Source organism: Scardinius erythrophthalmus (assembly GCF_964197995.2).
Source record: "Scardinius erythrophthalmus genome assembly, chromosome: 19".
NCBI lineage: Eukaryota > Metazoa > Chordata > Actinopteri > Cypriniformes > Leuciscidae > Scardinius > Scardinius erythrophthalmus.
In genome coordinates this window covers 29754480-29772054 of record NC_138239.1, presented here as the reverse complement: position 1 = coordinate 29772054, position 17575 = coordinate 29754480, and the positions used below count along the sequence as shown (strand labels likewise).

General features: G+C 37.5%; 1 protein-coding gene across 1 annotated transcript in view; it reads left to right on the top strand.

The window, feature by feature from the left end:
- Positions 1-17575, top strand: part of LOC308679861 (kelch-like protein 29) — a 263473-nt gene that overhangs the window by 125359 nt on the left and 120539 nt on the right. The window contains exon 8 of the mRNA XM_081347670.1: positions 2865-3124. Within this exon, the coding sequence (XP_081203796.1) occupies positions 2865-3124 (260 nt within the window). The remainder of the gene's footprint in view (positions 1-2864; positions 3125-17575) is intronic.

Here is a 17575-nt window from a genome sequence, read left to right as displayed (position 1 = left end):
ATGTGGTTGTCACTTTTGTAAATAGTTAGAGCTTTGAGTAGTGGCGAAATTGTTTCTTTCAGTATATTTGACAGCACTAAACTGAATTGAGTAATCAAAATGCTTTTTAACACTCATGAATTATGCCCTTTTTAGATTTGTGTTGATAAGGCAGGTGCGAGGAATGTGAATAATGAGTTTAGCTCGGAATCAAAAAGTAAATGTCGGCAGCTTTGACAGCTCTGGTTTGTACTTCTCTTCCTATGAACCCCTGGGATCTGGAGCTTATTAATCTATCAGCCCCTCAACGGCTATGAAATGACATTCTCTCCTGGTGGGAGTTGCTGGAGTGCTCCATCTACTTCAGTATACAAAAAAGTTATAGAAGAAAAATCGAAATGTGCAAGACTGACTTTAAAACTTCTTGTTAGCGTGACTGTTTCAGATAAGCAACATGACAGTTGAATGCGTATGAAAAGTGAAGGCTCGCCAAAGAAGATTCATCTTGCGGGCAGTCAAGGTTTCATGAGCTGGAAAGAGTTCTGAGTTCTTATAATCATGATGGTGCATTGAAGTATGTGGTGATGGAAATCAAAGCCATTAATGGTTTTATAACCTTGTGTGCTTTCATCACACATAACTGTGTTTTAAGTGCTACGACGAGACGTGTGGTTTCTTTACGCCTTTATCCAGAGCTCTTCATATATGCTTGATTTAACGCAGGAATAATAATGCTCGCACCTGCAATTTCACCCAATTAAAGCCAACAGTTATTTACCGTTGTAGATAATGCAGCCTTTATAAAATCTTGCAAATAATTGATGCAGTTTAATTAATTGTAATAGTGGTTACAGCAATAATATAGAATAATGATAGATTTATTCTGAAATTAAATGCACACAGCATCACTAAACTCTTGTAAATTATTATTAGTCAAAATTATTGTACAAAACAAAATTAAAATAGAATGCTGTAATTTCTATTTGCATTTTTTTATAAGAATGTCACTTTTAAGTGTGAATTACTCATAAACATGTCATTCAACATATGGCATATTTACAGAAACATTACTTGATATTAAAAATTAGTGTTTGAAATGCCACCTATAGAAAGATGTTCAATTTATATCCATTGCATAATATTTATTTATACAAATATGTATTTATAGCATTGGTTTTACATTATTTCTAAAATATATATGTATATGTATTATTTATTTTTATACTACAGGGCTGTTGAATGCTTAAATCTGACTGGTTGACGAACGTTCTAAGGTGTGCATTATTTTCAGGGAAACGCACAGCTAAAGTAGTTCCAGGCAGGTCTTGACCGCGTTACAGTTCCATATCACTTCGCGTAGTTAACGGTAATAACGGAAAATAGGATACAATTCATAACAAGAAAAAACATTTTAGCCGCATGCGCTTGATCTGGAATTTTCAATGTCTAGCTTCACAATCAATGGAAACATGCAGTTTAATTTGAATAAATAAAGTATATAGTCCTATCTATAATCAATAGAAAATTAAACTGAATATAGGCTAAATAAATGGATAGTCCTGCAGCACGGATTATTATTGCAGATAATATAACAAATAAATAATTATTGATAGGCCTACTTGTTAAAGGGGCTTTGTGTTTCATTTATTTGGCTAGTCTGTCATCTGTCAATAATAGAAACAAAAAGAATGAATTCGAATTAATTAAAAGGAATTGAATTAATAAATAAATAATAATATTGACGCACATGCTTTTCTGTTTCATTATTGCAACATCTCTCTCTCTAATAACTGCATTAATAACTGGGGACACACTTTAAGGCCGGTTATGAATGTAATTTGATACGTATGACTGATCATGCCCATGCGTTCAGTCTGTGTTCAAAGTCGGTGTTTAAAATCTGCTGCTGTCGATGAAAACAGTCAGAGAATGTGTCAGCTAGTCGTGTGTCCACAGCATTAGTCTGCTATCAGTGGCTCAAACCTCCGTTACTAACTCTAAAATGACGTTTTGGAATTAGCAACGGAGGCATTGGATTAGATGCGTAAGAAATTAGTCCTACATAATAGAGCGTTTTAATGACAAAAACTTTACAAACGTCTTGAAATACATAATCTGAACAATGTTTCGGGGTGTGGTAACTGTAGTGTAAGCGGAATAATTGACTTCAGGCCGTTGAATTATTAGAAAAATAATGCACACCCGAGGTGAACAGCCACTCCGCTTCGCGTCGTGACCGCATTACCACCTCGGGTGTGCATTATTTTTCTAATAATTCAACAGCCTGTCGTCAATTATTCCATACTTATATTATATTTATATTCATTTTATTTTTTATTATGCCTACTTGATATTTATTTAAAATTTTTCTCTGCTTGTTATTTTTATTTATTTATTTATTAGTATGCCTGTGTAAACGAGAATACATAGGTGTTCTTAGTCATTAGTGAATATGGTTGTAGAATGTGTCTCTTGTAAATAATTGAACCAAATGGACGAAGTGACGCTTTTTCCACTTTATTTGATGGCCCTAACTTGAATGGGTGATCAAATTTACAATCAATGCATCACATAATGGAAATCAAATGAATAATATACAGGTTTAAGCCAAAACTGCTGTTTTAGTTGTGCATTATGAAGAATGAGCAGGTTTAATAGTGGTTTTGTTGACCTTTCATGCTGTAAAAAAGGTCTGTGTCTGTCTGGGCTAGTCCCCGGTGAGCCTCCGGTCCAATCTATTCCCATGCTTAGGTGTTTATCCCACTAGCTGCTTGCAATATTATATTCGCAGCAACACACTTGGATAAATGTAATCTTCCAAACACCTCTCACTGTTAATGCGTTCAGGGTTTGTTTTTTTGCTCATGCGTGTGTTCCTCTCACAGAGAAACAGCTGACAGCCAGTAACTGTCTGGGAGTGTTGGCCATGGCCGAGGCAATGCAGTGCACTGAGCTCCACAACATGGCAAAGGCCTTCGCCCTGCAGAACTTCCCCGATGTGGCCGGTCAAGATGAAATCCTGAACATTTCCAAAGAAGACCTGGTTAGTTACATGTCCAACGACAGTCTAAACACAAAAGCTGAGGAGCTGGTCTATGAGACAGTCATCAAATGGATTAAAAAGGATCCCAGCAGCAGAGTCCAGGTAGGAAACCAGAGCTGGCTCATGTCTACATCAACCCTGGTTAGTGATGTAAATCAGGCTGTTTTCATTGGTGGTCATGTACTGCATAAATATGCTAGAGCTGCTTGGTATTGATCCTGGAGATCTGTTTTCCTGCATAATGTCCCACGATAGAGAAGTTTTTCATCAAATGCGGTACATAGGAATTTGGTACAACCTAATTTAACTAATATAGTTTTGCCACAGTCGGTCTTCCATGTTTTATTTATTTACTGCGTGCGTTCAGAGTATTTCAGACATCCTATAGTGGATTAATACAATACTGCAAAAGTTTGGGGTCAGTGTGTGTGTATATATATGTATGCATTAAATTGATCAAAAGTGACAGTAAAGACATTTATAATGTTACAAAATAATTATATTTCAAATAAATGCTGTTCTTTCGAAATTTCTATTCATCAAACAATCCTGTTGTTTGATGAATAGAAATGTATCACGAACAATGTATCATGTATCAAATGTATCATGAACAATGTATCACGGTTTCGAAAAAAAATATTAATCAACATTGATTGCCATTTTCAACATTGATAGTAATAAGAAATGTTTCTTGATCCTTAAATTATCAACCAGTATATATTATATAAATGGCAAGCAGAATGGGAAGAATGTCATAATCTCATAATAACAAATAATAAGTTATGTGAGATATATCCTGTGGTGAGAGAAATTTGCATCTACACTTTTAAATCCAGATATGTCCAAGTTGGGTTGGGTATACAAGATGTTGTATAGGCCATACTAGACTGACTCATGGGCCTTTATAATTTCTGAAGAATCAAGTGACACTGAAGACTGGAGTAATGATGCTGGAAATTTAGCTTTCTAGTGGAAAACACACATTTTAAATTGTAATATTTCACAATATGTAATTTTTACTGTATTTTTGATCAAATAAATACAGCATTGATGAGCATAAGAAAAAAAAAATTTTAAAAAACTTTTGAACAGTAGTTTGAAGAGTAGTTTGAATTGGCTGATTCATCTGTGTTTGATTACATTTGAAACTAAATTTACAGGAATGTTGATATCAAAGATTGCCCTCAAATATGTGTATAACCAGCTCTCAGTCCCAGAATAAGAGAATGAAATGTAAACCAATGCCTCATCTGAATGTGTGCTGAAGGAAAATTTCATCCTTGGTGTTTAAGCTGGAGCTTGTGTTTGGATGGAAGCCAGGAGAGTTTCAGAGCAGGTCTGATCCTGCTGGATTCGGGAAGTTGACGAAAAGCTGAAAAGGAGCCAAAACATCACGTTCTTTGTTGCCTGTTTGACAGAATTGCAAGATTAAATCACTGGTGTGCGTAGAAAGTAATCAATTTCTGGAAATGTGCTATCCTTATTGAGAAATGGTCTTTTATTTTCTTCCTTTGAGGTGCAGTAGACTTTACTGATTTTCATATCTGTGTGAGCGTTCAGAGATGGTCTGAAAAGAGTCCCAGTAATACGGAAATGAAACATTCATGATGTCGTGCTCATGCTGAGCGTTTGAGGAGATTATCATCTTGAAAACGTGCCATTATGTCCTTACATTAAATATACTAAAAGCCACTTGATTACATGCTGTTCTGTAGCAGAAAAGAGAGGAACTGACTGAACGGGAAGCGTATCATCCCACTCTGGCTGGACATCAGAGCTTCAGGCCAGGATGTCATTGTTCCTTACAAAAGTTTAATGTTTACTGTTTAACCCAATAATCACAAAGGACCTGTTTCAAGACTACCTTGGCTCCTTTCCAAAAACCTAGTGAGCTTTTTTAGGGATGAAGTGTGTTTCTGCACTGAAAAATAAATAAATTCTGACTAGGTATTTTTGACTTGTTTTCTAGTACAAATATCTGTACATTCTTAAATTCAGATATATTTACTTGATATGAAGTCTTTATCAAAATTATCACTCACCCAGAGCAGTGGGTCTCCCACCTACATTTCCTGCCGGTACTGAGACTCGAACCCGCGACCTTCGGGTTTCAAGTCCGACTCCCAGTAGGCCACGACTTTTCTTTTCCAGTGTGGCATGAAGGCTGTGGAAAAAAAATACCCATAATTAATTCAATATCAAAAGTATTGCTAAAAAAGTTCAGTCATCTAAATAAATGTAAAGAGTTTTACGTAAATGTTGTATGTTCTATGTATATTTGTCCATATTAGAGTATCACTGCAACAGCTCACTATGTTTTGGAACAGAGCCCATGCCTGAAAGTCTACAAGTTTCATAAATGGCAGGTTTTCTCCAGTATAATAACTTGTAACTTGTTTCCGTGGGCAAAGAGACATACACATTACACAAGCGTGCTTCTAAAGGGTTTATTTTAAGTTTCTAAACAGTCAGCAGTAGTTAAAAACATGTGCTATGCTAATTAAGATTAGCATTGGTTGCATTATTTAAATGTCACCAGATGAAGCTGTCCTTTAGAAGTTAATGTCAAACTTGAATGGAAATGCGTATGAATGTGCAGTGTTCGGAGAGCTATTTTGAAACTAGCTTGTCAAGCTAAAAGATACTAATACATAAAGATACATAAATTGCAGTCAATATACTCAAGTTAACTTTTTTTAGGGCAAGCTACAGTACAAGCTAAGAACAAAAAAGTACTTTTAAGGACACTGAAGCTTTTTTAAGGTGTATATGTGTATATGCTGTATATAAAGAATGAATGAATATATATATATATTTCTCAGCTGGATAAAGCAAACTAGCTTCTCGCATATAAAGTTTTGATGGATGCGAATTTTAATCAATGTAAAGCCGAATGCAGTGACGTACAGGAGTCGTACAGTATGCAGGCCTGAGTCCTTTATTATTGATGCACAAACAAACCATGTATGTTTGTTCTCAACGCACTGATCGCACATATTGTATTTATAACACATTTCAGTAGTTGTTTCCACACACATTCAGGGTAACGTTTTTATCTGGCATGTGTATGTATGTTGCTGTGATTAGTATTTCTGATTGGATTTGTGTACTATTTTAGCCATATAATGCAGTCAGCTCCAGGCGGTTGGTTTAATTTTAGGTGGTTGGTTGTTTATTTTTTATTTATTTTTTGGCATCTCCATGTGGTCCTGTTCAGAATCGCAACTTTACATGTCTAAAACTTAAACAAGCTCTACAAGCTCATTGCTTTTGGTGTGCATAAATGTATTAATTATATGGACCCCTTATATCATTTGGTTATTAGGTGTCCTTTTGGAGTTTCCTAGTGTCCATTTTTGGAAAATTACCAAAATTTAGCTTGATAAAAGTGTGCAAAGAATCATCTTTCAATCTGATAAGTTTACTTTGCTGGTTATAGGAAATTATGAAAAAAATAAACACGTTAAACAAGATAAATGAAATATGTTTAATTTCACAGTAATCTCTCTCTCTCTCTCTCTCTCTCTCTCTCTCTCTCTCTCTCTCTCTCTCTCTCTCTCTATATATATATATATATATATATATATATATATATATATATACATACACATATACAGATGGTACGCGCAACCAGAATGCCTATTACCGCCGCGCCAGCCGGCGAAATTACCGCGGCAGAAATAAACCAGCATTTCAAAAGTCGTTCGCAAAATGACCGTCAGGTGGTGCAAAGGGGCATTGTGAAAATGGGTATTGTGCCTATTCATAAAATAAAATTACCATGCATTTCCATTTTACACTAAGGAACAAATATTATACAATGACTTTACTTCTAATAATTCCAATCGTAATTTCAAAAGCAGTTCTGTTAAAAAAAATTATATAGGCCTATATATCAATGCTAATTCAATAGACCATATAAAATATATAAAATAAAGATATGCAACAGGCACGTTTAAACGACAAACAATCAAAACAGAACCAGTATTCTGTTACGTTCATGGTTCCAGTGGCAGTAATGCATGCACAGCTTTTCAAAATGTCACAAAGCGTTTTGAGATTGTTTTGAATGAAATGTTGAAGTTTATAATTAAGTGTTTTCACACACCACGACGAGTGGCAAACTCTTTGTTTTGTTTTGCAAACTCAGATAGCCTGTTGGGGGGGTTGGAGAAGGCAGTAGGCTATAGTTGCTTTATCGTGGGGGTGCAGGACAGGAGGTGTTAATGTTCTGTCTTTCATATGGAGAGTGTCGGATAGCCAGCCTGATGCAGGCAAAGGCTAAATTCTTTTAAGGATAAATCTCAAAATCTCCAAAAGTCCATAGGCCCTATATCTTATTAAATTATAAATATTGTAGTTTTATTGATTGTATTTAAAGGTTTTCCACACACAATTTCAATTTAGCAGATACAGAGCTAATTCGCGATCAACCTCGTTTTATTGTAAGGTGAATTCAGCAAGGCATGCTGTGTCTTTGAAGCAACAAAGGCTATTTGTTACAGTTTTTTCTTTCGTGATTTGTGTGGATGTTGGAATTATCAGCTGTATGGTGTGTTTTTACCATGAAATGTTTAATTTCGAGAAAGACCCGGCGTGCGCAGTGGGAGACAAAAGAAACTTGGCCTACTAAAAAAAGATCCAGCGCGAGAAAGAGGCAAAGAAAAACGCCTGTTCTTAATTTATGTTCTTTGAACTTTTTTCGTTTTGTACCGTTTTAATTTTTTTAAGCTGCAATTTCTTTGACAATAGAAGTTTAAAATGTTGCTAGAATAAGATTCTATGTTTTGCATCGCAAAGGGAATAAACTCTATCGATGCAACCCTGTTTTAAATAAATAAACTGTCCCAACACTTTATTTATACCTTGAAATATGCGATGGGTTTTCAAACTTAATTTTATTTTTATTTTACATTTTCATTGTTTATTTTTTTAATTGAAAGCAATACTGTATTGAAAGTATTTTTCTGATTTGTTCGATCTGTTTTGAGAAATGTCTTCCGTTGCTATGGCTGGGTATCACTGTCAGTCATCTCAATTTCGTGAATGATAAAAAAAAAAAAAAAAAAAAAAAAAAACAGATCGACTGGTGCGATCGACTGACAGTCTTCCTTCATCAGATGTGTCGTCTTTGCAGCGGCTCAACTGGAATGTAGTAAATTTATGTTGTAGTAAATTTATGTTGTAGTGTACAATCGATAATTAAACAAGATGCTTGACTTTAATAAACAGATACATATTTAAGCATCAAGAACGGAAAAACAAACACTGTCGGCTACACTAAGATTCGATCTCAGATCGCTTGAAGCTCTGAGAGGCTCATGCTATTGCATTGACCACAGAGCTATCGTCTGAATATATTTAACATAATGTCTTATGCTCTTACAAAGCCTCATTGATGTGGCCTAAAATTTTTCTATTGCAGTGTTTTATGTTGAATTTTTTTTTTCATTATTCAATTTATTCAATTTAATTTCAGTAATTTCAGTATTGTGATTATGAATTCGTTCAATGTTTCATTTGAATTGATTTGCTACCAGCTTTCAATCGCTCTCAAGCAATAGAGAGAATAAACTGACACTTTGCGACGTCTGTGATTGTAGCGCCTCTTAGCGGTAAGAGGCTGCAAATACACACCCGCAATTGGCGGTAAAAGTATTATTAAGTGTGCTTGCTGAAAGCAGCACACTTATTGTTCTTCTTAAGTTTTCTTCTTCTTCTTCTTCTTCTTCTTCTTCTTCTTCTTCTTCTTCTTCTTCTTCTTCTTCTTCTTCTTCTTCTTATTATTATTATTATTATTATTATTATTATTATTATTATTATTATTATTCCCGGGAGAAAAATTCTGGCCAGCTCCTGCACCTAGGCCCTTTGAGACAGAGACACCGTTCCAACTTTAAAACGTACGGTCAGTACCGGTGTAAGTTGCTCGCGAAGATGACATCACGAGTCCATGTCGTTTGTCCGCCATAGTGGATTGAACAGAAAGCGAAACTAAAGTTTCACAGGTCACAAATTTGGTCCGAACTTCACGAAACTAGATGTACATGATCCTTGGACTTTTGATCCAAGCCTCACAAAAGTTACTAGAAGGATTTTTGATTTTCGGACGCGTTTGCCCGTCACAGCCAAACGAAATCAGCGGCGTAGTCGCCAAAACAGGAAGTAATTCATATTTCAGGAACGTTGTCACGTATCGAAACTAAACTTTGTACATTAACTCGAGACTCCAATGTGAGGAAGCACAAGATCTGATTTTTTTTTACTTTTTTTTTATTTCAGGCTAATAGACAAACACCATTTACCTATGTCTATGCAAGAGTTTCACTTCACACTTTTAATGTTAATGCATTTAGACAGTAGGTGGCACTGTTGTATTACATTTCACAGAGCTGCCAAGTCAGTGTATATACTGTATTCGTTTTTACTAGGTTTGTCTTAATAAATGCAGGCACGAATTTCGTTTTTTTGCATTGGTCTAATTTGATCATCATCTGTATTTATTAATATATATAGATTTGTATGCATGAATTATGCATTTCCAGTTCTCAAAGCAGTTAATAACAAAAAAAAAACTTTATACAAAATACATCATGCTCTTCTTCGCTAACCGAACAAACAATTCATTGTCTGGGGCTGTGTTTGTGCGCACAGGAAATATGCTGCGCATAACAATAGAAAGCAAGGAGAAACGCGCAGTCACATGCTCAAACAATAGATGTGTAAAAACAAGTGGAAAGCGCGAGCGTGCCGCTGTCTCCTTTCCACAAGCGCTTGTTCTCCTGTGGCGTCTGTCGTTGCTATGCAACCATGAACTGCACTCTCCATGATGACGAGAGCTGTGTCTGAAATCGCTCCCTATCCACTATATAGTGCACTATTTAGGGTGTCGGCCATTTTGTAGTGGTGTCCGAATTCTGAGTAAACGACATCATTCCCTACATTCTTCACTACTTTTACCCACAATCCTCTCTGAATTCGAGTGTACATACGATGTACACTTGCTGAGACACTATTTCCCACAATCCAACACAATAAGGCGATAGAGCGCGAATGAAAAATAAACAAAAGTGTCACCATGGCAACGGTGTACGCGAGTTAGAAAAAAATCATTTATAAGACCAGACGCCTGGTTATTTATTTATATATACTGTTATATCTATATTTGAATAAACAAATGTGTTGTGTAGTGTTTTGTTCTTTTATTTTCACATATAAATGTAAAAAGTAAATAAATATGACAAGCAAGTGTTTTTATTATCTTTTTTTTAATCAAATAACGCAATAAACGTGAAAAATACATACATACAATTGTTACATACAATTTATACTGCCAAAAAAAGGAAATATTAAAGATGGGTAGGTAATGTTTATGACAAATTGTCTGAGCTCTCTGGCGCGTGATAATTATGTCAGCGTCCGAATTCTTTGCTGATGTAGTGCACTCAACTGCCATTCACTATGTAGGGATTAGTGAACGAGTGAACGAGTGAGCGGTTTCAGACACAGCTAAGGAAGTATCAGCAAAAGATTAATAGATTTCTAGCCCTTGCATTAGCTTTACTACTAGATATATTTATGGATATGGAAAATAATAAGGCGCCCTGTACAGCTATGATCAGCTGTTCGGCCGAGCATTCAATGTTGTTACGCTGCAAGCTGGCTGCCGAGCTCTATCACTCGCACACCATAAAGAGCTAATTGTTTTTTAATGTTTAAATTTTGTGATTAAAATGACATAATTTGGAAGCGGATAATTTCTTCATAAACAGCTCATTATGACTCAATGTTAGAATGCTGCACCTACACTCGATAGTGTGAATAAGATCAGCGCAACGCAGACCACTGCATTGACAGGGTAAAACATATGATCTGTCTACGGCCAGGGCTCAGCGGAAGACAGAAAATGCCGGTCCAGCACTGATTGAGGAATTAAATTCGAAAATAAAAGACAGTTTGACATCTTTTTTCTCGCATTCTCGCATTTTTTTCTCGCATCTCGCATCTATCCACTACCTGCTAACGTTAGTGCACTGCACCCGAGCAAGCACACTTTGCAGTTCCTCCGGAAATGCATTTTTCTAGTTCTGGTTGAGTACCATCTGTATATTAGGGCTGTCAATAGATACACACATTTTTAATCATGATTAATTACATCCTTTTGCATTAAAGAAAAATAATAATAATAATAATATATTTATTTTGTATAGCGCCTTTAAAAGTAGCTTTCTCAAAGCGCTTTACAGACAAGCATAACAGCAAAGGAATAACACAATGTAAATACAAAAAAATAAAAATAAACACATAAAATTAAGATCATGTAAAAGCAAGCCTAAAATAAAATGTTTTAAGAAGAGATTTAAAAGTCACTAGTGTATTTGCTTCCCTGATGTCGGCCGGGAGAGAATTCCAGAGCTTAGGAGCATAGACAGAAAATGCTCGGTCACCCCACGTATGAAGCCGTGTCTTCGGAACAACCAAAAGACCACTCTGAGAGGAGCGCAGATTGCGACGTGGTGTGTAAGGGATTAATAAGTCAGTCAAATACTGAGGTGCCAGATTGTGCAGAGATTTATAGGCCAGCATAATGATTTTAAAATCAATACGATACCTAACAGGTAGCCAGTGCAGGGACTCCAAGACCGGGGTTATATGGTCCCTGGCCCTGACCCCAGACAGTACTCTAGCAGCTGAATTTTGAAGATATTGCAATTCATCCAATGATGACTTAGATACCCCAGCTAGAAGACCATTGCAGTAGTCAATGCGCGAAAAGACAAAAGAGTTTACCAACTTCTCAGCTACCGAGAAGGACAACATAGGACGAAGCCGGGCTATATTTCTGAGGTGATAAAATGATGTCTTAACTGTATTCTGGACAAAAGGCTCAAATGACAGTGTGGCGTCAAATATGACACCCAGATTTCTTAATTTGGTCTTAAACTCCAGTGCAACGCCATCAACAGACAGAGTAGGAGACCCAACCTTTCGCAGTTGATGTGGAGATCCAAGGAGCATAACTTCTGTTTTTGAGCCGTTTAGAGACAGAAAATTATTGGACATCCAAATCTTTATCTCAGCAATAGAGTTAGAAAGATGCCCAACGTTCACTTGCTGACCCGGTCTAGTATGTATATAAATCTGTGTATCATCAGCATAAAAGTGATAGTTAAGGTTGAGAGATTGTAGTAATTGACCAAGTGGATAGATGTACATACTAAAGAGTAGGGGACCCAAGACTGACCCTTGTGGAACACCCGTATGAACGGAACCAACTTTGGACCTATAACCACCCATAAAAACAAATTGACTGCGGTCAGTAAAATAGGACTTGAACCAGTCAAGAACAGTCTCTGACAAGCCAAATACATGTTCGAGGCGATTGAGTAGTAGGGCATGGTCAGTAGTGTCGAAGGCTGAACTGAGATCCAAGAGAATGAGAATGGATGTGGAGCCGGAGTCGGAGGCAATTAGTAAGTCATTAGCGACTTTCACCAACGCAGTCTCAGTGCTGTGTAATTTTTTAAATCCTGATTGATGAGGCTCAAATAGTTTATTTTCAATTAAGTGTTTGTTTAATTGGGCTGCAACCACACCCTCCAAGATTTTAGACAGAAGTGAGAGATTTGAGATTGGGCGATAATTTGACAGATTTTTCACATCAGAATTTTGCTTTTTTTAAACGGGACCAACCGCAGCAGTTTTAAGTGCTGCTGGCACCTCCCCAAATGACAAAGAGTCATTTATTATGGCAAGAACTGAGGGACATAAAGGACCAAAGCAGGATTTAAACAGGCTACCAGGCATGGGATCAAGTATGCAAGTGGTAGCTTTCATACTAGAAACCTGGTTGCAGAGCATCTCAGGTTGTAATAAAGTAAATTTGGATAAAGGAATGCCAGAGAACCTAGGAGTATTAACTGTAAGATCGGCAGACTGCAAGGTATAGATATATGTGCGAATATTGTTAATTTTTTCACTGAAAGATTTGAGAAACTCATTACACAGCCAGTCAGATGAAGTCAGAGAACTGACACTATCTGCTTTAAGCAGACTGTTAATTGTATGAAAGAGCTTCCTGGGATTGCTTTGATTATTTTCAATAATGTTTGAGAAATAGGCAGATCTTGCAGTTACAATGGCTACTCTGTAGTTTGACAAGCAATCTTTCCAGGCCTGGTGGAACACATTTAAACCAGAGTGACGCCATTTTCGCTCTAATATTCGGCACACAGCCTTCTGTATACGCAAATCACCATTATACCAGGGGGGCTGACTGTGCAAATGAAACGTTACGTGTTTTTATGGGTGCAAAGATGTCCAAGTTGGCTGTAAGGACATTATTAAATACTGAAATTTTATCCTCAAGAGGAGCAGAAGACATGCCAACTAAAGAAGATACAATCGAGTTTGCAAAGGTAGCATGATCAATTGATTGCCATTTACGGAATGAAATAGTTCATGAAGTCTCTCTACTAGAATGAAATGTCTCAATATTAAAGAAGATAGCTAGATGATCAGAAAGTCCAGCATCCACAACGGAGAGATTAGAAACAGATGAGTCATTTGCAATAATTAAATCTAACGTGTGTCCTTTACAGTGAGTGGGGACATTTACAAACTGAGAAAAATTAAAACAGTCCAAGAGTGATAGAAAATCCTTGGCCAAGAGACAGGCTTTCTGATCTACATGTATGTTAAAATCACCCAAAATCAAAATTCTCTTAAATCTGACGGACAATAAAGAAAGAAGATCAGCAAACTCAGACAGAAAGTCCTTATTCAGTTTAGGAGGTCGATAGATAGTGACCATAGCAGAATGGAGAGCAGAGTGAGTATCAGACACATTTAGAACAAGACATTCAAAAGTTTTAAAAGGAGGAACGGACACAGGGTGAATCTTGTATTGCAGTTTGTAAACAACTATAATACCACCACCTCTACCTGTAGTTCGTGAAACGTCAATGAGTCCAAAGCCCGCTGGAGTCAGCTGGTTAAAAAGAAGGCCATCGTCCTGTTTGTGCCATGTTTCCGTAATGAAAAACAAGTCCAGCTTCTTGTCCATGCTAAAATCCGCCAGCAATAAAGCTTTGTTGTTCACAGAGCGCGCGTTAAGTAGCGCGGCTTTTAAAGGGCTTGCAGACACCGCATCACAGAAATGCCGCTCATACGGCAGAGCAGAAAAGTTAGTAAGATCAACCCCAGAGGAAGACAGTCTTGTAATCCTTCGCCGGCAGTTCAAAACTGAGATGGAGGATAGCGAGGAAGAGACGTAGCTTCGTCCTGTGCTCCGATGAATATACCGCTTGGGCCGCAGTAATCCAGCCCTGTCACAGTGGTCGTAGGTGTCTCCCGACAGATAGTAATTCCGCTTCAGGGATAAGAGCTGGCGAGAGGTGTACTGTAAGGCCATGTTCATTAAAGCCTCGTCTGCACCAGCTCCCAATAAGCCTATCTGTGAGTCCACAGAGCCGATAGAAAGCAACCAGGCCAACACCAAGAATCTCCCAGCAAACATGAAGAAAGCACACCGCATCACAACGGAGAGAGGAGCGGCAGCCAGAGCGCGCCAGCGTACCCTACTCACCCGTCAACCGGAAGTGATCCTAGCTCTTCCAAGCTTTATAACGGCATCGAATGGCTTTATATTTTTTGAAGTCCATCATAGTGCATCTATTCATGATAAAAGTGCTCCACACTTTATACATTAAATACATACATATACAGTTGCAACCGAAATGATTCAACCCCCATGAATCTGGGAATCATGAATGAATTTGGAATCATGTACAGGCTTTCAGCTGTTTGCAATGAACAAATCAAACAAAGTAACTGAAATTGCTCAACACAACATGTTGCAAGTGGTTCCCCCAAATTTAACTGAAATTCCGCAGTCTCAAAATTATTCCACCCCCTGAATAGAATCCCTCACAACAGCACAAATCTGCAAAACAGGTGTTGTCTCAAGCTAATCAAGGGGCTTCATTAGTTGCACCAGGTGTGCTTGAGCTAGAACACATGAAATATCTGAACTGTCTAGGCTTGTTGATTGTCACGTTTGACTGCATTGTTAGAAATATTGCAAAGAAAGGTCCAAAAAGTTAAGAGAAGATATTATCGCCCTTCACAAACAAGGAACAGGATACAAAAAGATAGCGAAGGCACTAAATGTTCCTTGAGACACCATTAGAAGCATAGTCAACAAGTTCAAAGTTAAAGGAACAGTAGTTACACTACTGTACCTGGACAGGGTAGAGAAAGGAAGCCATCAACAGCTGCAATCAAATTTCTGAGAAGGCAGGTTCAGAAAAACACTTGAGTGACTGCAAAAGACCTGCAGCAAGACTTGGTGGCAACAGGCATTGAGGTTTCAGCTGAAAACACTCAAAATCATACAACTAAGCCACAGAAGTTTTTGGATTTTGTTCTGTGGAGCAATGACTCCATTTAAGCCTACATTTAAGCATGGTGGGGCTTGATGATGATCTGGGGCTGCTTTGCATCCTCTTGCACTGGAAACCTGCAGCGTGTGGAAGGCAAGATGGATTCATTGAAACATCAGGAAATCCTAGGAGAAAATGTCATGCTGTCAGTGAGGAAGCTGAAGCTTGGGCGTTATTGGGCCTTCCACAACAGGATTTTGTTCTGTGGAGCAATGACTCCATTTAAGCCTACATTTAAGCATGGTGGGGCTTGATGATGATCTGGGGCTGCTTTGCATCCTCTTGCATTGGAAACCTGCAGCGTGTGGAAGGCAAGATGGATTCATTGAAACATCAGGAAATCCTAGGAGAAAACGTCATGCTGTCAGTGAGGAAGCTGAAGCTAGGGCGTTATTGGGCCTTCCACAACAGGATACATATATTTAATTTTTTTATTTATTTCCTTATACATTTTTTCATTAATTTTCATTTAGTCAATTTAAATGGACTGTTAGATGATTTAACATGAGTTTAAGATAGTTTTTATTTGTTTGTTTGTTTGCAGCCAATACGTATTCATTGCAGCAATATAATATTAGGCTAATCCAAACACAGAAGATACTCCACAACAGGCTGACTACACTCCATCTGCATCTGCCTATTAAATAAATTTGCTTTTGGAATCTCCGAGCCATTTTGAGCACACTGTTTGGAGTGCGTTAAGCGTCACTGTGAAACTGGATCAGATGGCATGAGAAGGAAACAGCAGAGATTGATGCAGTGACCTTATGTTTATTTGGCCCTGCACTGCCTCCATTGAGAAGGAGCTGGATAGGATAGCAAACTGAGTTCAGGCTGAAATGAGTTCCTCTACTTCACGCTGTTCCCCAGGAGTTTAGCCTATGAAATCACAAATCCAGCATGGCACTGAAGCAGAACTTTGGGGGGAAAAAAGCATTTCTTTATTTACAGTCTCTCTCTATGTCTCTGTCTCTGTCTCTGTCTCTGTCTCTTTCTCTGCCTCTCTCTCTCTCTCTCTCTCTCTCTCTCTCTCTCTCTCTCTCTCTCTCTCTCTCTCTCTCTCTCTCTCTCTCTCTCTCCTCTTTTCTTTTATTCTGCGTATTCTCCCCAGTTTGACAGACAAGTATATAAATCACACTCTGTAACTTTATGGGCTTTTCTTCTGTGACTCGTTTGGCTGGTCTAAATATAGAAATATCGTGCCACTGAATGCTGTTGGATTATAATGTAAGTGGATGAAAATTGTTTTATGCTCTTAACGCTTGATAATTTTTAAACATCCTCTGAGTGTTGGATAAGATACCGTATCTGAACACAATCAAAATATTTTTTTTTTTCCCACAGCTAATTGCTCTTTTATAAGCATCTTTCTTCTTTTTATGCCATAGTTAACTTCTTTTAGCAGGTTAATTCAGCATTGGTTTGAAATACGCAGTCTGGAATTAAATCAGCCTAAAAGAGCTGACCTAATGAATATCCAGACAAAACATCTTTTCGTATAAATTGAGAATCTGTAAAATGATCCCACAGTCTTGACATCATGTCTTAAGTGATATAATGCACCATTTTCACCATAAAACAGGTGAAAAATCCCATACGTTAGACATTAACAAACCCTTTTATGTAAGGACGTTTTTTCTCTTTATGTCAGACTGTTTTTAAGTGGTGATATAAAGGTGTTTTTGTTGTGGTTTGAGGTCACTCTGAGCTCTATCGGGTCAGTTGTTTTAATGATGGTCTCTCAGGTCTCAGGTGTTCTCCAGCGTTGTCTCAGTAGATTGGCTCACAGCAGGACATCTGTCTCAGTCTTTCATCTCACAGCACTCAGCACACAGAGAGCTGGTGAACTTTGCTGGTGAACTTTGCTGCTGTGTTGATCTCCCTCTGATTTTTATTGTCAGCTTTACTGAGGTTGAATCCAGTGTTGAACCATACACTATGGATTAGATGGTGTGTGTCTTGTGCTAAAAGCTGTTCTCTTGTCCACCATGTATGCAAACGTCTCCTAGTTTAAAACAACATCCTCATTATAAACAAAGCATTTATTTAATCAAGCTCCAAAAACAGCTCATTTTGATATTATAGGGTCTGTGGCGTCACATGGGCAAAT